At 45.2% G+C, this 25931-nt stretch overlaps 1 protein-coding gene and 1 long non-coding RNA gene across 8 annotated transcripts in view; one reads left to right on the top strand and one right to left on the bottom strand.

Annotated features, from left to right (window-relative positions):
- The window catches only part of LOC115297144, a 20480-nt gene extending 1389 nt beyond the window's left edge, over nt 1-19091 (top strand). Inside the window, exons 2-3 of one of the 3 annotated variants that reach the window (XR_003911300.1) lie at nt 2859-3010; nt 18967-19091. This is a non-coding gene — a long non-coding RNA (uncharacterized LOC115297144). Of the gene's footprint in view, nt 1-2858; nt 3011-3467; nt 3599-3796; nt 3908-18966 lie in introns of those variants that run through there. The other 2 variants (XR_003911298.1, XR_003911299.1) reach the window with 2 other exon arrangements.
- ZNF76 (zinc finger protein 76) overlaps nt 1-24069 on the bottom strand; it is a 33814-nt gene extending 9745 nt beyond the window's left edge. For 4 of the 5 annotated variants that reach the window (XM_029945609.1, XM_029945607.1, XM_029945611.1 and 1 more), the window contains exons 1-4: nt 23962-24069; nt 6110-6278; nt 787-867; nt 595-672 (exon numbers count right to left, since the gene is read on the bottom strand). In XM_029945609.1, coding sequence (XP_029801469.1) covers nt 595-672; nt 787-867; nt 6110-6182 — 232 coding nt within the window. In that variant the 5' untranslated portion in view covers nt 6183-6278; nt 23962-24069. The remainder of the gene's footprint in view (nt 1-594; nt 673-786; nt 868-6109; nt 6279-23961) is intronic. The other variant, XM_029945608.1, reaches the window with a different exon arrangement.
- Between the last annotated feature and the right edge of the window lie 1862 nt (nt 24070-25931).

Genomic DNA, 25931 nt, shown 5'->3' with positions numbered 1-25931 from the left:
TGGTAAGAAGTGCATCTAGAGCTAGTGTATGAAGGAAGGCAGATTTTAACCATGTGCCCTTCCTGGAGATGTGTGGCGTCAACCTGTGCCCAGTTTTGGAAACCTAATCTATTATGAGCACCAGTGTTCACACACATTCTCCCAGTTCTTTTCCTCACTCACCTCCCGCACACAGTTGCTTACATTTCTGTCCTTTTCTTTTTTTTTTTTTCCCCCATAATATTTTATTGTCAAATTGTTTTCCATACAACACCCAGTGCTCTTCCCCTCAAGTGCCCTCCACCATCACCACCACCTGTCTTCCCATATGTCAGTTAAGTTTTTATTCTTGGTCATGGATCATATCCTCAGATCCTGTTTAAAGCCCTAAGACTTTGTGGCTGTGCTAGAGCCAAATCTGCCATGAAGGCCCATGCTATTGAGCCTCAAGGCTCAGTTTCCCAGAGGCAGAAACACGTTGATTTGGTCTGGCCCAGGGAAAGTAGGCGAGCCAGCTAATCTAGGTGAGCTTGGGACCACAACTCCCACGTCTATGCCCCAACTCTGCCAGTTCTGCCTCCCTTCCTTCCTGCCAGTCCCGATGACTGACCCCACCTTTGGGTGTGTGGTGTATGTAGGCCATGCTGCCATCTTCCAGCTGCACAGGCTGTCCATCCTCAAAGGAAAGAGGTTCTGTAATGAGAGCAATGCATGCGTTTCTCTGGAGCTCAGTGCTTGGGAGGGATCCCTCAGTGGGGGCTGCCTGGCCTCCCTCCATCAGGCAGGAGTGCCTTGGGGTGCTCTCACCTTTCTGCACTGTCACTTGGTGAATGTATGCAGTGGTCCCATCCTCGAGCTGGATCACCTGCCCTTCAAGCAGCTTCTCTCCTGTGAAGGTGGAAATGGAGAGAAGCAAATCAGGCCCCGAAGAGGCTGGAGGAACACCTGCCTGCTTCTAGAAGAGGCCCGTCCGAGGCACAGTCTGCCTGTCCAAGCACAGGTGACATATTCCATGTCCCCTGCTCCCTGCCTCCTGGGCCTAGGCCCCAGAGGTACTAGACCTGAAGACATCTCACCACGAGGAAACTTATAGTTCCCAACAGAACCCTCTCCTCTCACTCAAGGAAGGACAACTTCATTTATTATTCTATCCATGCCAGTGAAGTGGGCACTCCCAACCTAGTAGTAAGTTGCTGAGACTGATCTAGAGAACAAAGAATGCCCCGAAACCTAGAAAGACCTCAATGGGTCAAAATTCAGTGCTCAGACTAACAAATCAAAATACATTTCTTGTCTCCCATTGTGGCAGCATGCCCAGAACTAGACCTTCTAATAAGGCAGTATAGCTTAGTGGTTAAAATCAAATGGCTCTGGGGGCACCTAGGTGGCTCAGTCGGTTAAGCATCCGACTTGGTTTTGGCTCAGGTCATGATCTGGTCCGTGGGTTTAAGTTCTGATTTGGGCTCTGCACTGATAATGTGAGGCCTGCTTGGGATTCTCTCTCTCCCTCTCTCTCTCTCTGCCTCTCCCCCACTCATGTGTGCTCATGTGTGTGCTCTCTCTCTCTTTCTCTCTCTCTCTCAAAATAAAGAAAGAAAGAAAAAGCAAATGGCTCTGGAACTGTCCAGGCTTCCTGGGTTTGAATTTTAGCTTTGCCTCTTTTTTTTTTTTTTTTTAGTTTTTACATATTTATTCATTTTTGAGAGACAGAGAGAGGCAGAGCATGAGCAGGGGAGGTGCAGAGAGAGAGGGAGACACAGAATCTGAAGCAGGCTGCAGGCTCTGAGCTGTCAGCACAGAGCTGACACAGGGCTCAAACCCATGAACCATGAGATCTTGACCTGGGCCGAAGTCGGACACTCAACCGACTGAGCCACCCAGGCGCTCCTCAGCTTTGTCCCCCCTTTTTTTTTTAAATTTTTAAAAAAATTTTAATGTTTTATTTATTTTTGATACAGAGAGACAGAGCATGAGAGGGGGAGGGGCAGAGAGAGAGAGAGGGAGACACAGAAATGGAAGCAGGCTCCAGGCTTCCAGCTGAGCTAGCTGTCAGCACAGAGCCTGACACGGGGCTCGAACCCACGAACGTGAGATCTGACCTGAGCCGAAGTCAGAGACTTAACCGACTGAGCCACCCAGGCGCCCCAGCTTTGCCTCTTAATAGCTCAATAGCTGTGTGTTCTTAGACAGCCTATCTAACCTCTCTGTGCCTCTTAAAATGAAGATTAAAAACTGTGTCTTCACTGGGTTGCTGTGAGGGTTAAATGAGTTAATGAATAGCAGAGTGAGAGGAACATGGTCAACCCACAATAAACCTGTTATTATCATAAACCTGACCTGCATTTTTTGAAGAAACAGAAAACAAAGCAACATGGCGCTATATGTGAATGCAGCTGTCATGCTACTGGGTATCCTCTAGGTCTTACTCCCCTGCTGCTGTGGGGAATGAACCCTTCATTCACCTCTGATATTTTTCCTTCTTTTTTCAAGTAGGTTTCATGCCCAGTGTGAAGCCCGATGTGGGGCTTGAACTCACCACCCTGAGATTAAGAGTTGGACGAGTAACTGACTGAGCCATCCAGGCATCCTGACCTCTGACATTTTCATTTCAATTTTCTAATTAAGAAAAACAAATCGATTCACCTACGGCCACCAGCAAGCAGTATACAACTCCAGAGTTCCTGAGATGTTTCCCTTTTATCTCAGATCCTAACTGGGGAGCACCTCTAAGAGCAAGAGGCTCTTCTGTTTAGGGTAGAATTAGGCCTCTCCTCATGTCCAGTGATTTCCAAGGGGACGAGGGGGAAAGAAGTGAGAAAGGGAAGAAGGAAGAGGAAAGAGTTCATGCCAAGAGGTCCGCTTACTCCTTTCTTCCCAAGTTTCAGGTTTCGGAATGTGAGCTCTTATGATGTGGGAAAAGGACCAGGCAGCTGCTTCTGGCCCAACTCCCTCAGAAGAATCCCCAAAGTTGCCTCCACACCAAGTCTTCTCGGGTCACTAACCGACAGTTCTACAAGCCAGCCAGAGGCAGGTAAGGCAGACACAAAGGTAAGAAGTAGCAGAGAAGCAGTTAGGGTGAGGGAGAAGGATCCCCCACTTCCCTCCCACCAGCAAGCCGTGAGCTTCCCCTTATTTAACACTTTATCTGTCGTGGCAAGGGCACCGCACTTGGGGTTCTGAGAGCATCAGCAGAATTTCTGCTCGAACAGTGGCTATTGCTTCAAGGCAGGAGACAAAAGGTTGAGGAGAGTTATTTGAGGAAAGGTTTCAACCTAGAATCACCCATCACATCAGAGACGACAATGGGGAGAGCAGTTCACATCCCATCTCACATCCTGTTATGGAGAGGTGACCATATGTCCCCATTTGTCCAGGGCAGGTCCAGTGCATTCTTATTCATAGCACACTCTTCCACTCTCTAAAGTGTTGGGCCTGAATAACACGTTTTATGCCTATCCTAATTACACGTAAGTCTCATAAAATTTTAGGGGTTCCTGCTGCCTAAGCTGGACTCAGAAAGAGCTGCCTGCCAACAAAGAGATTACCAGGGAGAGAGAGGCCTTGTAGAACAGCGTGGTTCCAGCTCCAGAAGGCCAGCTCTACCCTCAGGAGTGTGCAATCTGTTGCGTGTGAGTCTGTGTACACACGTGCACATGGTGGCACTGTGCAGGAGCCAGAGAACAGGTGCGAGAGTAAGATATAAATGGGGACGTGGGGGAGGCAAAGAGACCCAGACATTTTAAGAAAAGAGGGTGGCTTTCTCAGGCCAAGTGCAGCCACTTGCTTTTTATTCATTCACTCGACCATTAATTCACAGCAGAAGAGCAAGGCACGAGTAGTAACTGGGCCTGAGCAGCAGCCACAGCCCTGTCTGTACTTCCTAAGTTCTTCCATCCCACTGAGACTGCGGCGGAGGGGCAACACCTGTGATGGGAAGTCTGCAAACACGGTTTTGGGCTTCAAAAGTATTCCAGGCACACCTGAACAGCTCAGTCCATTGAGCGTCCAACTTTGGCTCAGGTCATGATCTCATGGTTTGTGGGCTCGAGCCCCACATTGGGCTCTGTGCTTTCAGCTTGGGATTCTCTGGTCTTTCTCTGCCCCTCCCTGACTTGTGCATTTTCTCCCTCTCAAAATAAATAAACTCTAAAAAAGAAAAAAAAAGGCATTCCAGGGGCACGTGGGGGGCTCAGTTGGTTGAGTGTCCAACTTTGGCTCAGGTCATGATCTCACAGTTTGTGAGCTGGGGCCCCGCATCAGACTCTGCTGTGAGCACAGAGCCGGCTTCAGATCCTCTGTCCTTGTCTCTCTGCCCTTCCTCCACTTGTGTTCTCTCTTTTTCTTTCAAAAACAGATAAACATTAAAAAAAGTATTACAGAGAAGTTCCACTCTCCAGAAAACAAAGCCAACCAGACCCACACCTCATAGACAGCTCTTGACAAAGAACCTTTCCAGAAAGCAACCCTTCCCCCCATACTGTCTTATGGAAAGAGCTTGCTGATGAGATTAAGGGGCCTCTTTGTCATCATCAGGAAGCAGACAATTTAAAATAAAATTAACAAGCAATTTATCTGTACACTTGGAAACTAAAACACACTTTCACAATGTATTGAAATGAAGGAGTGTGATGATGTTGTAATGACAGTCCTTCATGAGGATGCTTATAGAGTCTAAATTTATTTTGAGATAGAGAGCGAGCAACTCCATACTGTTAGCGCAGAGCCCAATGTCAGGCTCGAACTCACAAACCATGAGATCATGACCTGAGCTGTCAAGAGTCTGATGCTTAACCAACTGAGCCACCCAGGCGCCCCAATCACAAAGTCTAGAAGAGGCAAAACAAAGGGTAGGAATGAGGCCATGTCTGCCCAGTGCTGTCCAAGGGGGACGGGCAGGCCATCTGGTGGGCCCCAGAATGCCAGTGGGAAAGGAGGCTTCGGGACCATGTGCCTCGGCCCTGCCCTTCAGTGAGTCAGTTCTCCCTCCATGCCCACCTCGGTTTTAAGTTCCTTGAGAACAGAATTTCAGGTGGATCTGAATTTCAAATAAACAATAACATCTTTGTTTTAGTACTTATTATTATTTTACTATTTTTAAATATTTATTTTTGAGAGAGAGAGAGCGAGAGAGCGAGCATGCACGCGTGAACAGGGGAGGGGGACAGGGAATCCAAAGCAGGCTGTGCACTGATAGCAGAGAGCCTGATACAAGGCTTGAACTCATGAACCATGAGATCATGGCCTGAGCTAAAGTTGGATGCGCAACCAATTGAACCACCCAGGTGCCCCTATTTTACTATTCTTAGTATTCTGTCCCATGTTGATATACATCTATCCCAAGCAGTATTTGGGACATACTTGTACTACCAAATTATTCATTTTTATCTGCAATTCAAATTTTTTATTTTATTTTTTTTTAATGTTTTTATTTATTTTTGAGAGAGAGAGACAGAGACAGAGACAGAGTATGAGCTGGGGAGGGGCAGAGAGAGAGGGAGACACAGAATCTGAAGCAGGCTCCAGGCTATGAGCTGTCAGCACAGAGCCACACATGGGGCTCGAACTCAGTAACCTGTGAGATCATGATCTGATCCAAAATCAGATGCTCAACAACTGAACTACCCAGGCACCCCTGTTTATCTGCAATTCAAATTCAATGGTATCCCCTGTAATCTTATTCTTAGCAACCTGAGTGGGGCCCGAGACATGAGATCTATGACTGGGTGTCCCCCTCTGTGTCTAACCTTGCTTAAAACAAAATAAACTGCTTCTAGAAAGCATGAGAGACTGGACAGGGAACTATTTGAAGAGCAGGAAGTCATAACCAGCCCTGTGTTCATCCATTTCCAGCAGTGTTTATGAACTACTCTCCACATGTAAGGAATTCTGCTGTCCAGAGGTCTTAGTTTCTGCAGCTGGGCTAGTCTGACTTTCTAGGCTGGCCTGCCTGGATGGCACTTTCTTTTAAACAGTTTCCTTTCTGTCAATTACCTCAAGAAATTCTCATGCAGACTAAGTTGTGGCATGCAGGTGGGAGGACAGAGGTGGGTAGGGCTCTCTCTACAAAGGGGGTGCTTCTCTCCGGAGGCTGGGGGCCAGGGCGGACTCTGAGGCAGCTGGAAGTGCTCACCTTTGACAGCTTGCTGGACGTAGGCTGTCGTCCCATCACTGAGGGTCACCGTCTGCAGCCCCAAGCTCTCCATGGCAAACTGCTACTCGTATACTCAGACATGAAGTTGGCTTCTGGCCAGCACCAAGAGCCACAGCTGAGGTCAGGGATTTCCTTCTGGGTCACAAATCTGAGAAAATGGACAGTGTCACATTATGAGTTGTGTACCTTCCTCCTGCTACAAGGATCTACAAGGAAAGAGTGGATGAGGCCAGCCAAGAAGAAAAAGAGATGAATTCTTCCAAGTATACAACTGTGTTGGTGCAAAACATACCTATTTAAGAATTCTTAAAGTTGCACACAAAAGAAGCACACCGGTCAAACTGGTTGTAAAACCCACTTTTTTTTTAAGTTTACTTATTTTGAGAGAGGGAAAGCGTGAGTGGGTTAGGGCAGAAAAAAAAAAAAGAAGAGAACAAGAATCCCAAGCAGGCTCTGCACCAGCAGTACAGAGCCCAACATGGGGCTTGTTGAACTCATGAATTGTGACATCATGACCTGAACCAAAGTCAGACACTTAACTGACTGAGCCACCCAGGCCCAATCAAAACCTACCTTTAAACTCACTCTCCTTAGAAGGCAGGCCCGTTGAAGGCAGGCTGCCAACCCCGTGGTTACTGATTCTCCCCACACATTCCGACATCTCTCCCACGCTCGGATCTATGCACCCACTGGCCTTGTTGGCCATCATCAGTGAGGATCTCACAGGCACCACTAATGGAACGAGTCCCCAGCAGAACTCACAATAGGCTCCCCAGAACTGTTCCCCTTCCAGTATCCCCTATCCCTGGACTGGCATCTCCAGTCACCCAACATCGATGGGGTTAGCCTTGATTCTTCCTTTTCCCTCAAAAATCTTGATACACCACTATCTGACACCATATATAAAAATTAACTCAAAATGGATTAAAAACCTGAATGTAAGACCTGAACCCATAAAACTCCTTTAAGAAAACATATGGGATAAGCTCCATGACACGGTCTTAGTTCTAATTTTTTGGGTCTGACACCCAAAGCAGAGGCAACAAAAGTGAAAATAAACAAGTGGGGCTGTATCAAACTAAAAAGTGTCTGCACAGTAGAGGAAACCATCAACAAAATGAAAAGGCAACCTACTGAATGGGAGAAAATATCTGCAAGTCAGGTACCTGATAAGGGGCTAATATCCAAAATAAAGAACTTAAATAAGTCAACACTAAGAAACCAACAATCTGATTAAAAAAGGGCAGAGGACCTGAATAGATACTTTCCCAAAGAACACATCCAGATGGCCAAGAAGTCCATGAAAAGATGCTCAACATCTCTAATCACCAAAGAAATGCAAATTAAAGCCACAATGAGATCTCACTTCATTCGTTAGAATAGCTATTATCAAAAAGATGCAAAATAAAAAGTGCTGGGAAGGATGTGGAGAAAAGGGAATCCTTATGTACTGTTGGCAGGTGTGGAAATTGGTGTAAATTGGAAAACAGTAATGGAGGTTCCTCAAAAAATTAGAAATAAAACTACCATATGATTGAGCAATTCCACTTCTGGATTATTTATCCAAAGAAAATAAAAACACTAACTTGAAAAAAACAAAAGCATTCTATATTATTTGCAATAGCCAAGACATGGAAAATATTTAAGTGTCCATGGATGGATGAATGGATAAAGAAAAAGTGGAGCATAAGGAAAATGTGGAGCATATATGAAATGGGATATTATTGGGGCGCCTAGGTGGCTTAGTTGGTTAAGTGTCTGACTTCAGCTCAAGTCAAGATCTTGCGGTTCATGGGTCTGAGCCCTGCGTTGGGCTCTATGCTGACAGCTCAGCCTGGAGCCTGCTTCAGATTCTGTGTCTTCTTCTCTCTCTCTCTGCCCCTCCACTGTTCATGCTCTGTCTCTCTCAAAAAATAAATAACAAAACATAAAAAATTAAAATAAAATAAAATGGGATATTTAGCCATAAAAAAGGAAATGTTGCCACCTGTGACAACATGGATGGACCTACACATTATTATGCTAAGTAAAATAAGTCAAAGACAAATACCATATGAGCTAACTCAGAAGTGGAATATAAAAAAAAAAAAACCCAAAACACACAAACCCATAGATACAGAGAACAGATTGGTGGTTGCCAGAGGCAAGGGTCAGGGGTAGGCAAAATGGATAGAGAAACTCAAAAGGTACAAACTTACAGTTATACAATAAGTAAATTAAGGGGATGTAAGGCACAGCATGACTGACTATAGTTAATAATAATATTGTATTGCATATTTGGCAGTTGCTAAGAGAATAAATCTTAAGTTCTCAACACAAGAAAAAAAGGTGGCAATTATGTGTGGTGAGGGATATTAACTAAACCAGGGTGATAATTTCACAATTTATACAAACACTAGGTCATTATGTTGTACAACTTAAAACTTATAAATATAATGTACGTCAATTACATCTCAATTAAAAAACAATTTTACAAAACTTAAGTATATGTACCTATTTTAGGTGAGTATCACCTCTTACATCTTGACCATGGGAAGAGCCCCCTAATGTATGCCCTCAAAAAAACTCTTGCCAGTTTCCTATTCATTTTGTAATACTATGTTAGAGTGCCCTTAAAAAAAAGTAGAGGGATGCCTGGGTGGCTCAGTCCGACTCTTGATTTCAGCTCAGGTCATGCCCTCACGGTTTGTGAGTTCAAGCCCCACCTCGGGCTCTGTGCTGACAGTGCTGAGCCTACTTGGGATTCTCTCCCTCTCTCTCTCAAAATAAGCTTAAAAAAAAAAAAAGTGCAAGTCTATATCCACTACCTCCTTAATCAAGCTCTAGAGTAGCCTGCTATCATTCTTGGACTCCACCTTGGAGGCATGGCTCCCGCCATGATAAATCCCTGCAGCCCTGGGAGCTACCTCTTCCTAGTACTCACACCACAAGAGTCGCCTACTTCGGCACTCATCACTACCTCTCTAACACTGGTTACCCACACAAGACTGTGGGCCCCAGCCTGATTTCTGGTTGACTGTGGGCTCCCTACAAATCCTTGTGGAGTGACTCGCTGGGTCCTTGTGTGCAGGGAGGGACATGCTGGAGTGTCCTGCTGGCAGGACTTCCTCTCACTGGCATACAGCCTACTTGAGCCAGAGCCCAGACTTGTGAAGTCTTGTTCTAGGGTTCACAGTGAAGATTCTCATTGCCACCCATCCACAGAATCCCCTGGACTTGGGATTTGGCCTGCCTACTTGGTTCTCACTACCTGCCAACTAATCTTCTCAATCGGTGCTCCCAAACTGTTTTCACATCAGGGCACCCAGAGAGAAGGATATTTGTATGTGGCTGATGCTGCTACTTGAAGCCAGGAGCAACCAGCTGGGGCTTTGGAGGCCCCAAGGGCTGAGCGGGTCAACATCTTTACATGACTATAGCCTACTTGTGACACACTGGTTGGGATGTTCTACTTTAGACTTGGTGTCCCCACTATCCATTAACATTTACTGAATGGGCCAAGGCGCTACTAGCAGCAATAGCATGCAGTGCTGTAGAGCTGACTGTGTACTAGACATTTTATATCTAGTAACTCATTTAATCCTCACAACGATCCTGTAATTAAGAGTACTCTCAAATACTCTACCCTGTAGCCTAGGAGAGAGGTTTTTAGCTGGACGTTTTTAGGTAAAGCCACCTGAAAACACTTTTTTGGTATGTGAGCTTGTCCATTTTTCTGGAAAAAAAAGGAATTTAAGATTGTCATGAGAGTCTTACAGGAATTAAAAGTAAAGCACCACTGGTCTAGGTGGGAATTCTGACATCTGACCCATTTTATCTGGTCTACTAGGATCCTGGCAGTGACCCCAACCTTGCCCAGGGCCCTGATAACTGCAAGCTCTGGGCCTGGCCTCTCTTGGTCTGCTCCATGACCCTCGACTTTCAGAGTCTTAAGCAGGGAGAGAAATTCTATGGTACCCTGTTTCTGTTAACAGCATTGTCAGGAAAGGACACACATGAGACCTGGATCTGAAAACAAAGCAGATTATAGGTTGAAAAGGGATTACAAAATAACTTCAAATCTTTTGGCTGGCTCCTGTGGCTGCTGCTGCATTAAGTGGTTTAATTTAGCACATCTGTACTCTATTGACTCTCTGAGGAAAATCGTGGCATGGCTAAGAACATAGGTTCTAGAGTCAGACAGCCTGGGCTCTCACCCAGGTTCCGCCTCTTTGAAGCTGTGTGCCCTTGGGCAAGTAATTGAACCTCTATGGGCTTCAGATGCCACTTGTAAAAAAAAGTGGGGACAATAATAGCACTTTCTTCACAGGTTGCTGTAAGGATTAAGTAAGGTCACAGATGTCAACATTTAGCACAGTGCTGGCACGTAAGAAGTACCCTAGAAAAAGTGGCTCTGCAGAAGGGATGGAAGAGAAAGGGAAATGCTTTGGAAACAATAGGTATTTCTAAAGCGTAGCCAAATAGTGGAAAGAGCCCTGGACTATAGGTCTGCAAAAATGGCTTCTAATCTCAATTTTTTTTTTTTTTTAGTGTGAGGGAGAGAGTGTGAGGGCACAGAGCAGGGGAGAGGCAGAGAGAGGGAGAAAGAGAGAATCCCCAACAGGCTCTGAGCTGACAGCATAGTGCCTGATGTGGGGTTTGAACTTATAAACCACGAGATCATGACCTGAGCTGAAATAAGGAGTCAGATGCTTAACTGGATTGAGCCACACAGGTGCCCCTATCTTAACGCTTTTAATCTTAAAAATTACCCTATACATAAATAGTACATTATCCCCATTTTATGGATGCAGTGACTGAGGCTCAGAAGTAATTTCTTCCAAGGTCCCACAGCTAGTAAGTGTGGAAGCCAGGACTCAAAGCCAGAATGGCCGGCCCCAGAGGCCATACTTCTCAATATCTGGTCCATTTCTTCCTTCTACTAATCTAGTGTGACACAATGTCAACACTTAAAACACTTGACTATTGATTGTTTAACTTTCATCTCACCCACTGTAACTTGAACCCAGTCCTCCTGGACCTGACCACAATGGAAAATGGGAATAGCTGGTAGCCACATTTCCCAAAATAACGCTTCTTGGACTCAAAGAAAACAACTCTCCACTCCTTTACATGTTCTCATGTGCAGACTAAATATTCAATTTTCCTCTTTAAGTCCATAATATAAACCTTTAAAACAGTCCACTCTTGCTCTTTAACTTCTTCTGATCTCTGATGCTGCCTTCCAACAGAGCCTGACTGCAGGTGGTGAGAAGGTGCTTTGTGGCTGCCAGGCATGTACAAGTGTCTGACTGCCATTTTTCTCCCTTACCTTTGTGAAACGATGCTCTACTCTGAATCCTTCTGTGCTGGTACTAAACTAACAACAGTGATACTATGCTGGCAGAGCCAAAGAGAGGCTTGTCACTGTCTCAGGATGGCTGTCACTGGGCATTTCCTGCCTGCATCTGACATTTCAGATTCAGAACTCCCGTGGTCTTTGGAGAAAGGATGCAGGGGGAGCAGGGGCAGCTGCTCTGTTTTCTCCTTGTAGGGTATAAGGTTTGCCAGCTCCCCAGTGACCTATGCTGGGTATTAGGGAGAGTCAGACTGGGGTGTTAGTTGGAGGCGGGATAAGAGCCATGTTAAAGGGGAGGGATGAAAGGAAGTACTCCTGGGGTGTCTGGGTGGCTCATTTGTTTAAGTGCCTGACTCTTGGTTTTCGTGCAGGTCATGATCTCACAGTTTGCGAGTTTGAGCCTGGCATTGGGCTCTATGCTAACTGAGCAGAGCCTGCTTGGGATTCTCTCTCCCTCTCTTTTGCCCCTCCCCACTTCTCTCTCTCAAAATAAAAAAATAAACTTAAAAAAAGTTTTTTTAAAAGAAAAGGAAGTATTTTGGACTCTCCCAAAACTTGCAGCCAGTTTTTTTGTTTGTTGAAGTTTAAAATGAACATGGGGCACTTGGATGGCTCAGTCGGTTGAGCGTCCGATTCCAGCAGCTCAGGTCATGATCTCACAGTTCGTGAGCTCAAGCCCCACACTGGTTCTAACTGCTGTCAGTACAGAGCCTGCTTCAGATCCTCTGCCCCCTCTCTCGGCCTCTCCCGCCTTGTGTTCTCGCATAAATAAATAAAACATAAAAAAAAAAAACCTTAACGTATTGTTGGCTCTGATGCAGGAAATAGCCCTATGGCTTCATAATACATAGATGTTTCCTAATGTAAAAGCATAAATTATAATTTATCTGGAAGAGATAACATTTGGAAAAGCTTTTTGGATACTTTGGATCTTTAGATCTTTCTACGAAAAAAGATGTGCTTCAATTATCTCAAAGCATAAAAATAAGCATTATGAAAGACAGAAAACTAAACAGTAGCCACATATTTGTGTTTCTTCACTTTGGGACAGTTCAGATCTAATCTGATCCGCACACAAGCTAGACTTTGCCTTGACTACAGGCACCTGTTCACTATTCCATCATTTTTTTTTTTTGCCAACCCAAACTCCTCAGACATCTGAAATAAGGCTTTCTGTACTCTGCTTCAGCCAGCCCAGAGGGCAACTGTATTTAGAGCCAAAAAAAAAAAAAAAAAAAAAAAAAATACCCAAAATATTTACTTGGAAAGAGAACAATGTTCAACTTTAGGGGGAGAAAAGACTTAAAATTTGCTCAGAAAATTTCTCATTTGGAAATAAAGAAAAGTTCTCAGAGAGAAAAAAGTGACCTTAGGTTGGGAGAGACAGAGCCTCAGCAAGTCAAGTGGCAAACAAATTAGAACCAGATTTTGAAAAGCTGTAGTAAAATGATTCAGCATTTGTTATTATAGAAAAAGACTTCAATGCACACACAAAAACCTTGCTGAAACAGGCTTGGTTCTGTGGGTTTCAAACACTAAAGAGAAAACAGGAAATTAATAACAGAAACTTGCACACATTTAAAACATCAGCTAAACAACTCTTTGTAAATGGCACACTGGTTTTAAAAGCCCAAATCACTTTTTAGTATGGTTCCTATTTAGCTACTACAATTTTATAGATTTGAATTTGTCACAGAAAAGAGTAATTAGGCAAAGCAGATTATTTTTAATTCCAAAGGGCAATGAAAATGAAGACCCCTTTACTGCAGAACAGAATTCATTTAAACTAAAACAGGTAACTTAAAAACCTAATTTTCAGTCATAAGTTTAAGGAGAGTTTTAACACCTTAGCTTGCAAACACCCCAACACAGAACTGTGACTGTTTCAAATCCACTTTTAGTCCACTGAAAGAGTCCTGAATAAAGTCATTCTGGAGGAGGTACACCTCCTAAGGGTGTGCTTTATACCAATATGCAAATTAATACAGATATTATCAAGTTACATCTGACTTGCTTCTGGAATGCAGCCTGGGGTCACTGCCGGCTTGAGAAGGGCTACTTGAAAATGAAACACGCCATCAGCCATTAGGCAGAACTGGATCATCATAGTTATTTAGGTACATAATGTTATTTTAAAAACATCACCCTGGGACAAAACGGTTAAATTTATTCCATCAGTTCATCAAAATGGAACAATATCCAAATCTCAACTAGGAAGAGAAGGTAGTTTCAGCTTCTGAATCAAAAGAAAACCAAGGCAAAAGAAGAGTTAGGTTAAAAAAAATTAACATTAGGGGAAAATATTGAAGAAAGAAAATGTTAAGACATGATATTAAAAGCACATGCAACTTAAATATACACTTAGCAATGGTTAAGAGGGTAAATTTTATATTACATACATCATGTATTTTAGCAACACACAAAAAAAATTGGGTGAAAAAAACATATGCAGACACATACAAACCTCCAAGAACAGTATCAAATTCTCACTGGACAAATAAGGTTATAATATGAATTCACACAAGCAAAAACACAAATAGTAAGTAAATAATACAAAAAAGTTCACTGTCATTAGTAATTAAATACAAGAAAGAATAATCATGGTGGTATATATTTACTCCCTTACCATAAAACAAAGTAAAAGTATTAATATACAGCAATGAATGAGATACCACCACACACCGATCAGAACAGCCCAAATCCAAAACAATAATAACACTAAATGCTGGCAAGGATGTGGAGGAACAGGAACTTTTATTCACTGCTGGTGGGGATGCGAAATGGTATAGCAACATGGTACTCTGGAAGACAGTTTCTTATAAAATTAAACAGTCTTACCAAATGATCCAGCATTCTTATTCCTAAATGTGTTGAAAACATCCACAGAGAGCTAACACATGGATGTTTATAGCAGCTTTATTCATAATTGCCAAAACTGGAAACAACTAAGATGTCCTTAAATAAACAAACTGTGGGACATCCAGACAATGGAGTATCATTCAGTGATCAAAAGAAATGAACGACTGGGGCACCTAGATTGTTCACTCGGTTAAGCATCCGACTTTGGATTTTGGCTCAGGTCATGGTCTCACGGTTGTGAGATGGAGACCCATGTCAGGCTCTGTGTTGGGCTTAGAGCCTGCTTAAGATTCTCTCCCTCTCCCTCTGTCCTTCCCCCACTTGTGCTCACTCGCCCTCTCTATGGAGGAAACTTAAATGCATTTTGCTAAGTGAAAGAAGCCAATCTGAAAAGACTACATACAGTATGTTTCCAACTATATGACTTCTGGAAAAAGTAAAACAATAGAAATAATGAAAGTATCAGTTGTTGCCGGGGATGCAGGGGTAGAGAGGAGGGATGAACAGATGGAGCACAGGCAGTAAAATGATTCTGTATGATGCTGTAATGGTGGACATATATCTGACATTCTTTACTTGTCAAAACCCATAGAATATACAGCACAAAGAATGAACCACAATGTAAACCATGAACTTCAGTTAATAATAATGCATCAATACTGGTTCATCATTTGTAGCCCATATACCACACTAATGCAAGATATTAATAATAGAGAAAACTTGGAACTGGGATGGGGAGGGGAGTATATGGGAACTCTCTTCATTTTCTATTCAATATTTCCATAAACCTAAAAATGCTCTAAGCAATAAACTCTATTAATAAAAACAAAAATCCAAACATCAATGTTGGCAAGGCTAGGAGGCAGGCACAAATGTGCATTGGAGATGGCACTAGAGACTGCTCCAGGCTCTCCAGGGGACAAACCATCAGTGCTTAACGCCACCAAGAAAGGTTCAGGATCTGAGATCTAAGAACCTCATCTTCATAATTTATTCCACAAAAAGAATGCACATTAAACAGTGTCACCTGCATGGGATGCTTGTTTAAGCCTTTAAGACAAGAACCATGAAGACTATCTGGATTAATGGAGGAAAGTCAACAAACTAACACTAAGTGAAGCCAGACATAGGTTGAACATTCACCCAGTCTCAACTTGCAGAAACCTTAACTCTAAGTGAGAGGAGAGCAAAAGAGGCCAAAAAGAAATGAATGGGGTATAACCTTAAAAAATAGTTGCTGGAATGGAAAGATACCAGTAAGGAGTAGAGAGGTGCTTCTCCAGTGGACACTAAACACATTTGCTTGGTTACCAGCTCCTCACTCTTGGGGTTTCCTTCTATTCTTCCCTCAGCTTGCCCATGAGCTGCACCTCATCCCTCCCAATGTCCTGCAGAAAAAGACATCTATTTTTCCTTTAATTCATGCAGTCTAAGAACTGAGGTAGGGAACTTCTTTCTTCCTCTAGGGTTTCCCTTCCTTATAACCACCAGAGGTCTAGTAGTTGCTTTTAAATGCAGCATTCTTCAAACTGGGCTGTGTCGTGCTTTGTATGTCTTGTGGCATAGAGTGTCATGGTCAGGCCATCATTTGGTATCCTACGGTGATCTCTGGGGAATCTGTACATTCTTCGCTCAGAGCAATGTCCATGAGGCTGTGGGGAAACAGGCAGAGTCTTACATTGTTGAGGGACGGGGGCGGAGTACAGAGTATATACGGATACGAGCTCTGTGTAGGGCAATGTGGCAATATCAATCAAAAGTACAAATGGGCCTGCCATCTGAACCAGCAGATGGGTCATGTATGACATGAATGTATGTATGTAGACATAACATCTGGAAAATGGCACAGGTTTGTCACGGCATCCCTGTGTGTAGTAACAGCAAAAACATTAAAAGCAGCATAAATGTCTATTCATATGGAACTTCTGTACTCTGTAGACATAGATAAATGAGAAAGGTTCTTACATACAAACAAGCAAAGATCCCCAAGACATATTTGATTTAAAAAATGGCGAAGTATAAAACAGTGCCTTCTGTATGCTGCCACTGGCATACAAAAATCTGTGGGAAGACAATTAAGAAATTACTAACTAGGGTTGCCTGCAGAAGGGTACCTGAGTGACGGGGGAATAGCAATGGAAGGGTGACTTTTCCCTGGACTTACATATAAAAAAACAAGTCTCATGAATGTTAAATATATGTGTATGTTAAATAAACAAATACAAATAAGTGAGCAAAACTGGAAACTCTGCAAGTATGCTTTGCATTCCTTTCGCTGGCTACAGTATTATTTATGGTTCTCCATTCATGAGGCATGGCTAGTCCAGTGCTGACAGCATAGATTCTGTTATATAGCTTTGCAGCAAGACCAAACCTGAAAACTTGTGCTGAGCACAAGGCAACAGCAAGTCTACACAGGATCTGAGAACAAGTTGGCTCTAGCACGTGTGTCCCCAGCCTAGTCACAAGGGTCAGTCCAGCTGACTGGTGGCTAGGCTGGGGCTGCCTTTCTCCCTCACTGCTTCTGTGGCTTCAGACAGTACTTCCTGGGTTGAGAGGATGATTCTCTCAGAGAGAACTCTGACCTCCACATCTACGCCTCAGGCAGTTCTACAATCTCAAGGAGCCCCCAGTTCCTTGGCTCCTATCATAACCACATGGGGCTCATGCTTTATCAACTACCCCAAAGCAGCAGGGACTCCCAGCAAATGAAGAGCAATACAGTGGGAAACAGTACAAGTTCTATCTGCGCTTCTCGGAGATGAACCATTTACTGAGGGCAAGCTCGGGGCCAATGTTAACCCAGAAGCACTAAAAGTGCTCTGACTTCCAGCTGGGGACAATCTAATGTGCTGTGAGGCTCTGAATGCCACGTCGGACATCACAGATCTTTTTTGATTCTGAGCTATGAGGAGTCTAAATAGGCAGAACTTTTACTGGCAGAACAAAGACAGCTGTGAGACCCTCACGTTGATACACATCTCCACCTTGACAGGGAGCTGCCAGAGCAAGAGGCATCCAAGGTTTTTTCAGTAGCTTTGGGCCATGAGTTAGACAACAGCTTCCGCTGCACTTGGATTTGTATCTCAGTGGGTTTTTTCCACTCACCAGGACAAGATTTCCCCATTCTGTTAAATGAAAGATGATTACATATCCACTCTAAACACATTTTGTGGGTGATCTGTCAGAGAAGATGGGCTGTATCTTGTGCTCTTGTTTAGCTGGTCAGAGACTTTCCTTACAATATAAACACTGACATCTAAATGACACATGGATAAACATGGCACCACAGTGAAGGGATTACTCTACCACGGTATGTGTTTTCCTTAAATCTGACTCTTCTAGGGGAAAAATAACACACTCCTACTGTTATACTACTTATAACTTGGTGTAATCTGCACTTAACAAAGAATGTGTCTCTTCGCTCTAATCTGAATCTTAAATCAGCTCCACTTACTGGGAATTCATTCTAATTGAAACTCCTGAGGCCAGATTTGGAACCATCTTCTCCAGAACTGTAGGCTCAAGAGAGGATCCCGGCAGAGGAGTAAACGTTAAGTGAAAGAATGAGGGAGGGAAGGAAGGGTGTCCCACCGCCCTCGCTCTGCTCCAGCTCTGCCCCAGCCCCAGCTATGAGGACCACTTTACCTCACTTGGAACATCATCTTGCTTCATCTCTGACATCCATGTTCACTGTTCTCCCAGATCCAGGGCGGTAATAGGCTTTCCCTGGCTCACGTCACACCAGACCACTGACGTCTAGTCTGTTTGCTCTGCACTAAGCAGCAAAGCTGCACCAGGAAGCTGGTCTGTACCGTTTCACGAGGGCACAGCTGCATCTTCTCTGTCACTGTATCCTCTGTGCCCACCACATGCCAGGCACTCACTAGGTATTACTTTAGCAAAGGAAGGATGGAATCTTACCACCAACAATGCTAGCTGGTGTAGGGCTCAGCAGTTTTCAAAATGCTCTAAGATATATTACCTCGTTTACTCTGAGCATGAATTCATGGACTTTCACAATGGGTGCAGGCTGAGAAGATGGCTTGTTTCTAGTCTAATGAAGGCATTCTGTAGATGAAGGTATGGAGGCCAGAGCTGCCGGAGAAGTTCCAAAGGATCACACAGCTAGCAGGTGGCAGAGCCAGGCCTCACTCCTGAACTGCCAGTGTTCTTCCACTGGTACTGCCCTGTCTCTTGCTTAGGAACAGTGTTCTTTTAGTTTTCAGGTGAGCAGAAATTTACTCACGTCTAACAACTTGTGTATCCAGTGGCTTATGAATACAGCTCCATGCCCAAAAAAGCACCTGAAACTTGACACACTCAAAAGTGAATTCCTCATCTAACCTTTCTCACAACCTGCCCCTCCACCTGCTCCCCCGTTTCAGTAAATGGTAACTCCATCCTTCAGTTGCTCAGGCCAAAAAAGAGAGAACCATCCTCAACTTCTATTTCTTATACATGCCATATCTAATCCATCAACAAATCCTGTTGGCTCCTCTCCCCCACCCCACAGAGTAAGAATTCAACCACTTCTCACTTTTCCACTGATTTATGTTGGGTCCAAGCCACCAACTTGCCCGGACTCTTGCAATAACCTCCTAACCGGCTTCCCTCCTTCCACTCTTGCCTTCTATAGGTTATTCTTAACAAAGCAGCTGGAATGATCCTGGATTGGATGTCAGATCACATCACTTACCTGTTTAGAACCCTCCAATGGCTCGTCTCTCACAGCGCACAATAAAATCTTAACGTGGCCTGGCACCAAACGCTCCCACTCCCACATCTCTCCTGCTGCTTCCCCTCTTACACTACTGCAGCCATACTGGCTGGCGTCTTCGTGTTCCTTGAATTTAGAATATACAAGGCATACTCCCGCTCTGGGGCCTTTGAATTTGCTGTTCCCTCTGACTGGAAACACGTTTCCCCCAGATATATGCTTGACTCACCCTCTTAACTTCCTATAGGTTTTTGCTCAAATGTTACCTTTTCAGTGAGAACTTCCTTAACCACCCTATTTAAAATTTAACACTCTGATTCCAGGAACTCTCTCCCTTCTCTGCTTAATTTTCTCAACATAACTTTTACTAGTTATTTGTTTATTGTGTGTCCCCAATAGGACAGAACATTGTTTTATTCACTGCTCTACCTCTGGGTACTAGAAAAGTACCTGGCCTCCGGCAGCTAGGCACCGAACATTTGTGGAATAATGAATGAATGCGTGAACGAATGAATGAATGAACATTCATATCTTTAAAATCACCCAGTACTCTGAAGGGCTTAGGTCAAAAAAGGCAAACCATAGTTGAGCTCTGGTCTCCCCTTCACCTCCCCCCACTCCCTTTACTTTCTCAGGTCCAGGGCAATAGGTGCTGGTTGCGAGCATTTTACAATTCCTGGGCCACCGGGTACAAAATTCTGCAGGGTGCTAATTTTTGTTTTTTTGGTGTCCTGCTATCTCACAAACAGAAGAGATCAGGGATAGGTTAGACTAAATATACTACTTAACCTAGATAATAGTACTGACTCAGTAACATTTGCGTTGAGTTTTCCAAGAACAGGGCTAAATTTGCACTTGTCCATCTAGCTTTTTTTTTTTTAACTTTTTAAAACTTTTATTATAGATTTCAAACATATACAAAACTAAAAAGAATAGTGTAACGTATCCCATGAACCCAAATCCACAACTTCAGCAATTACCATCATTTTGCCAGTCTGGTTTCCCCTATTCCCCGACTCTCTTTGCAACCCCCAGTAAAGATTTCACCCAGCTGTTTTCTTGAAAACTGGGCTGTATACAACAGACCCTGGCCTTGTAGCCACTGTATTCTTCTATCAACAGTGGCAACCAATTTCTCTAGTCTTAACAAAGATACAGTAAAAACAAGTATTTACACCCACTTCTTTTCTCGACCAATGTCTGAAAAAGGAAGTATCTAAATTCCAAACTGTTTAAATCAAGGGACTTTCCCACTATTTGTCTGGAGGGATTTGGGGAGGGGGGGGTTGTTGCAGCTACAAAATGTACATAGATGCAAACTGTTTTTACTTGTTTGTATCTGATGCAGTTCATTCAATCTGGTCAGTATTACTGACTACCTCATAATACAGGCACTAGAGTAAGAAGATAAAGAAAACCCAGCCTCTGTTTTCAAGGAAATCACAGTGGGGCTAGGGAGTAGGTTGAGAAGTATACAAATAACTATGATCCATGGCAGAAGAATACGTCCTGCACCCTAAGAAAGATTAAAAAGCCTAAGGCAAAAGCTTCTTTTTAAAAATCCATTTGGGAGCACCTGGGTGGCTCAGGTCATGATCACATGGCTCCTGGGTCAGAGCTCCGCACTGAGCTCTCTGCTGTCAGTGCAGAGCCTGCTTTGGATCTTCTGTCTCCCTCTCTCTCTCTGCTCCTCCCTCACTTGCATTCTCCCTCTCTCTCTCCCCCTCCAAAATAAATAAATCTTAAAAAAAAAAATCCATTTGTAGACCCAGGGTTTACCCTTTCCTTAACTCTAGTTTTGCCCTCTGCTGTAATATATTGTTATATAGCCAACAAGAATATTGTAGGAGACCTGGGAATTTGGTGACCCACAGAACAGACTTTGGGATGTGGATCTTTAATGTCACATTTTGCTATTCACCATCCAGTCTTCTGGTGGGAGGGCACTAGAAAGTCCTCCCAGAGCTTGGGAAACAATGGGGCTAATTCAATGCAGGCAGAAGCTAACATCCAAAGCCTACTACCCTGAGGGCATATACACCAAGCAGCTTCAGAAACCAAACAGGGTAGTGGGAGTGTGTCAAGGAGACAAGACTAGATCAATTCAGAAGGATTTCCAAAATCTCTCTCCTTGCTACCTAAAGGGCTGTGATCCTGATGATCTATGATCAGAAGTTCCCAGAGAAGAGGGTAGTTCTTTGGACAAACCAAAAAGATCAGAGAGGTTTGGCTGCACAGTGCTGTGTGTGAAGGAAGGAGAGCTGAGAGTGGCAGGGTCATTTGTGCAGCCCTGGAATTAGATGCACAGAAGAGTGGAAAAGGAGGAGTTGGGAAGAGAGGGATGTTTGCATTATAATCAATGTTATCAAAATGGGCGAGGTGAGGTGAGGTGAAGTGAGGGGAGGGGAGGTGAGGATGGCTGGGAGAAAAAGAAGAGGAAGGATGGAAAAAGGCACTGTGAGAAGGGGCAGGGACACAGGAAGAGGAAAAAGGGGGGAAGATTCTGGTTTGAAAAGGAGATCACTAATAACAATAAGGAGAATGCCATGGGATCTGGGAATATGGGAGGTAGGATCTCATGGGGATACTGGACAGAGCATCAGGAGTAGAATGGGAAGATGTGTAGGTTAAAGAAGATGGATTCATGCTGGGATGGAAGGGGCTCGTGTCATTGAAAATGGATAAAGAAAGTCACTAGATAAAGGGCTAGTTAGATGAAGCCTTTGAGTAACAAGATGTGGCTGAGGATGGTAGAAAGAAGGCAGCTAGAATACTGAGAAGAGGCTGAAAATAAGAAATTATAGGACTACCGGGCCAGCGGGTTTTAGAGTATATGAATTTCTGGAGGGAAGGGACTTAACAGGAAGAGAGGATTTGGGGGAGAGTGCAGATGAGGTGGCAGACCCCTTAGGGTGAGTGAGTTCATGTAGTAAGGGCTGTGAGAGGATATCTGGACAAAAGATGAAAAGAGGTATTAAGGTGCAGGGGACTCCAGGCACATGGGGTGAAAGGTCATGGACAGTGGGTTGAGTAAGTCACTAAGCCATGGAGCAAAGGGTAATAGAAACCTTGGGGGGTGATGGAATGAGCTGATGTTGGGCTTAGGAATCATTAGAAAATAAGGAACAAGGGGCTCAGAGTGACCTGGAAAACTGCAGGTTTGGGGTCAAGAAAGGCAATGGAGCGAGTGGGTTTTGAAGACTGTGGGCTCAAATACTGGCTCTGCTACTTCTCTGTCTCAGATTCATTATTTACAACCAAATCAAACCAAACCAAGAGAAATGGGAAATGGTGGCGGATATAGTAATAACAACTTCTTGGGGTTGCTGAAAGGTGAATTCAACTTATAGATACAAAGCTTGACACCCAGCAGGTTCCTGGCCATAGTTAAAGAGATACAAAGTACAGAATCAGAGGAGGAGGAGGTCACAGCAGAGAGAAGAGAATGGGGATTCCAAGAGCTTGGTAGTAGAAAAGTAATTAAGGTATGGGCCCCGTCTTCATTGTCTGTTGAATCCCTATCACCCAGGGCAGAGTAAGACCCATTAGGAGCTTCTCGTCTTAGATTTAATGGCTCCCACGGGCCAGGCATGTTGCCAAGTGCTTTGCATGCACTATCTCAGGCAAGACTATTATCCTTCCTTAGCAGAGATTGAGGCTGAGGATTCTGAGAGGCTAAATGGTATGACTGATGTGCCACAGCTGAAGAACCAGAGTCAGATTAGAGCCAGGCCGCTTATCACATGACCCTGGCTTCGAAAACATGTTAACTGATGGGGCCTGAGCAAGGGAAATGGGTATGGACTATTAAGAGTGTAGGGGTCAAGGGAGTGAGGGAATAAGGCTCATGAAACAAGTAGAACCTGAGGTGAGGTTATAAGAGTAAACTTCTAGGGAGGACACAAAAATGATTGCGAACAAAATATTATCTTGACTGAGAACTGCAGAATTTCACAGCTGGAAGGAAACTCTGAGATCACTTAACCCAACCTTATCACAATACAGATGAGAAGCTGAGGATGAGTGAGGAAGAGACTTCTCCCAGGTTCCCAGGTTCCCAGAACACAACGGTGGGAGAGCTGGGACTTGAGTCTGGGACCACACACTCAATCCAGAATTCTTTGATGCTTCCAACCATTACTTCATATTCATGTCTACATCCTCCTGGGCACTGGCATGGTGCTGGGGCACTCTAAGTCATGTGCTGATTGACACTGAGGGACTGAGGTGCAGAGAGAGATGTCGGTGGGGGTGATCTTAAGATGGAGGAGGAGCATGGAATGAGGACCATGAGGTTACAGGGCAAAGAAGGGATTATTAGATATCAAAGGTTATGTAGAAGATGACTGGGTGGGAAACTACTGGCGTAGGGCTTAAGAGTCACAAGGAAAGGTTTGAGGGGAGTCACCAAATTTGTAGGCGAACACAGGATAGAACCGTGGGAGTTACCGGACCAATGGGATCACTGAGAAGATTGGGGGGTCACCAAGGAGAGGTCTGGGGTTCTTGGGTCTTGAGTCACGGGACGAGAACTAAGGGAGTCACTGGGTTGGTGGGTCCCCGGGCGGTGCTGGGGAAATTCCTGGGTTGGCAGAGTCAATGAGTAAGAACGGAGGTAAGGTTTTAGGGTCAGTGGGTGGGGTGTAGGGTCACAGACGTGGAGGCGGTCGTGGGGATGGGAGACGGGGTGGGGTTTAGAAGTCTTGGGGGAGGAGTCGCGGGGCGGTAAGAAGGGGCAGGGATGGGGGCCGGAACCTGGGGTGGGGGAGGGGGCAGATCGCCGTCTAGCCGCCCGGACGCTAGGCTAGGGCCGGAGGAAGGTGGGCACGCCGGGCTCGGGACCTTCCCAGGGCCCTGTGCCCGCCCGGCCTCCCACCCGGGCACGGTGGACCCACTCTTCCCGCAGCCACCAACCTGACAGCCCCCGAGGGCGACTCCGCCGACAGACCGCCATGCACCGGGCCCTGCCACCAGCGCCGGCCCCGCAACCCGCCTGCGCCATAGCCCGCCCGCCCGCGCGCAGCTTGCCTCGCGCGATATCCAGGTTCCAGGGCCGCCGCACTTTCCTCTGCTCTCGGCGCGCCTCTACCGGGCCCCGGAACCCGTATAGAAAATACAGGGCATGCTCCACCCCGCACCCCCTGTCGCCGCGGCTGCGGTCGTACTTAGCCAGGTTCCCGGGCCCTGGGGCCCAGGCGGCCAGGCTCGGAACCGTGCCCCTCGGATCCCCGCCCCGCCCCCCGGCCGGGTGACGCACGGCCCGCGAGGCCGAGCGCCCGGGGAGGGCGTGATGACGTCACGACGCCCCGGTCAGGGCCTGGGCGCGGCTGGTGAGTCGGGTCGTCGCTATAGCAATGGGGAGCCTGCACCTCGTGCACCTGAGGCCTGAGGCGGCAGCCGGGAGGCGCCCGAGGGCCCAAGGGCTCCGCGACGTCTCGTCGGCTGCTTGTGGGTCTAGAAGGGCGCTTTTGGAGCCGGGAGGACCGGAGGGTCGGGTTATGAGGGGAGCAGTTCCCGAGGGTCCGACTGCCTGCACTGAGGCTGCAGCCCTTCTCCTCGGGGCTCAGAGCCCCCCAGGCTTCCTCCTGCGCCTTACCGCCCCGAAGCGCTTTAGGGTGCGCAGTCCGCAGTCACTGCTTAGGATCTTCGAGCCAGCCCCATGAAGGAAGCGATTGCAGGTATTTCTAGCTCCTTCTGGAAACCGACGGCACTGAGGAGCCGTGAGGGACTTGCCTCTCCAGGAAGGGAGCCCTGACGGCCCTCGTGTGTTCTCTAACCCTCATTCCCCCGTCCGCCTCACCCTCAGGCTTAAAACCGGCCAGTCCCCTTTGTAGGCTTGCCTCGGGGTGAACGAAACCAAGCCCTTTTGCCACGTCCCCCCTCCCACGAGGGAGGGGCCACGATCGGGGACCTTGCAGAAACCCAAGGGAAAGTTGACAGGGAGTGAGCTTTTGCTAAAACATTACAAGGAATTGAGAGGAGTTAGATAAGGAACCGACAAACAGTTGCTTCTTAGGAATCGGGTGCCTGGAGGGATGAAGTGAGAAACTTTTCCCTCTCTGTCCTTTTTGACTCTAACTTGTGTGGCTCTTTTCTTTCTTTCTTTCTTTCTTTCTTTCTTTCTTTCTTTCTTTCTTTCTTTCTTTCTTTCCTTTCTTCTTCTTCTTCTTTCTTTCTTCCTCCTCCTCCTCCTCCTTTTCTTTCTTTCTTTCTTTCTCTCTCTCTCTCTTTTTCTTTCTTTCTTTCTTTCTTTCCTTTCTTTCTTTCTTTCCTTTCTTCTTCTTTTTTCTTTCTTTCTTCCTTCCTTCCTTCCTTTCTTTCTTTTCATCCTCCCTCCACTCACCCCAAAAAATTTAACTTAAAAAATTTTTTTCAAAGGAAGTATTTCGACAAACTAGAAACATTTACAAAGTACTGGTGTTGGGGGTCTAAGGTCGCTAAAGATGCCTTGAGGGCACTCACCGTTTCTTTCTTCCCCTGGGGAACTTAACCAAGAAAGCTCTCTTTTCAGTTTTAGGCATCCCCTTTCCCTATCTTACTTGCTTTGACACAGCCTCTCTGGAGGTGGGACTGGGGCCAGAGTTCTTTTTGGGTTGTCGGTTTCAGTGGGCAGTGAGTGATAATTGGTGGACCATGCTTATAGTTAACAATTTAGCCTTTCTGTGCCTCCTGGCATAGAAATCAACAGCCTGACCACGAGATGCCCTTGTGTTCCTTGCTAATGGAAGTTTGACAGTTATTTAACATACCTACAGAGAGAATAAATAGTGTGTCCTGTAGCATAAACTCCTGGTTAGAAATTGAGCAAGGAATAGAACTCAGGGTGTTCTAGTTTGTCCCCCCAACCACCTTTTTCCATAATAAAAAATATGTTTGTCCTTTCT

This window comes from Suricata suricatta, chromosome 7 (assembly GCF_006229205.1).
Source record: "Suricata suricatta isolate VVHF042 chromosome 7, meerkat_22Aug2017_6uvM2_HiC, whole genome shotgun sequence".
Taxonomy (NCBI): domain Eukaryota; kingdom Metazoa; phylum Chordata; class Mammalia; order Carnivora; family Herpestidae; genus Suricata; species Suricata suricatta.
The sequence above is the reverse complement of the archived record's forward strand: the minus strand, read 5'-3'. Positions and strand labels throughout refer to the sequence as shown.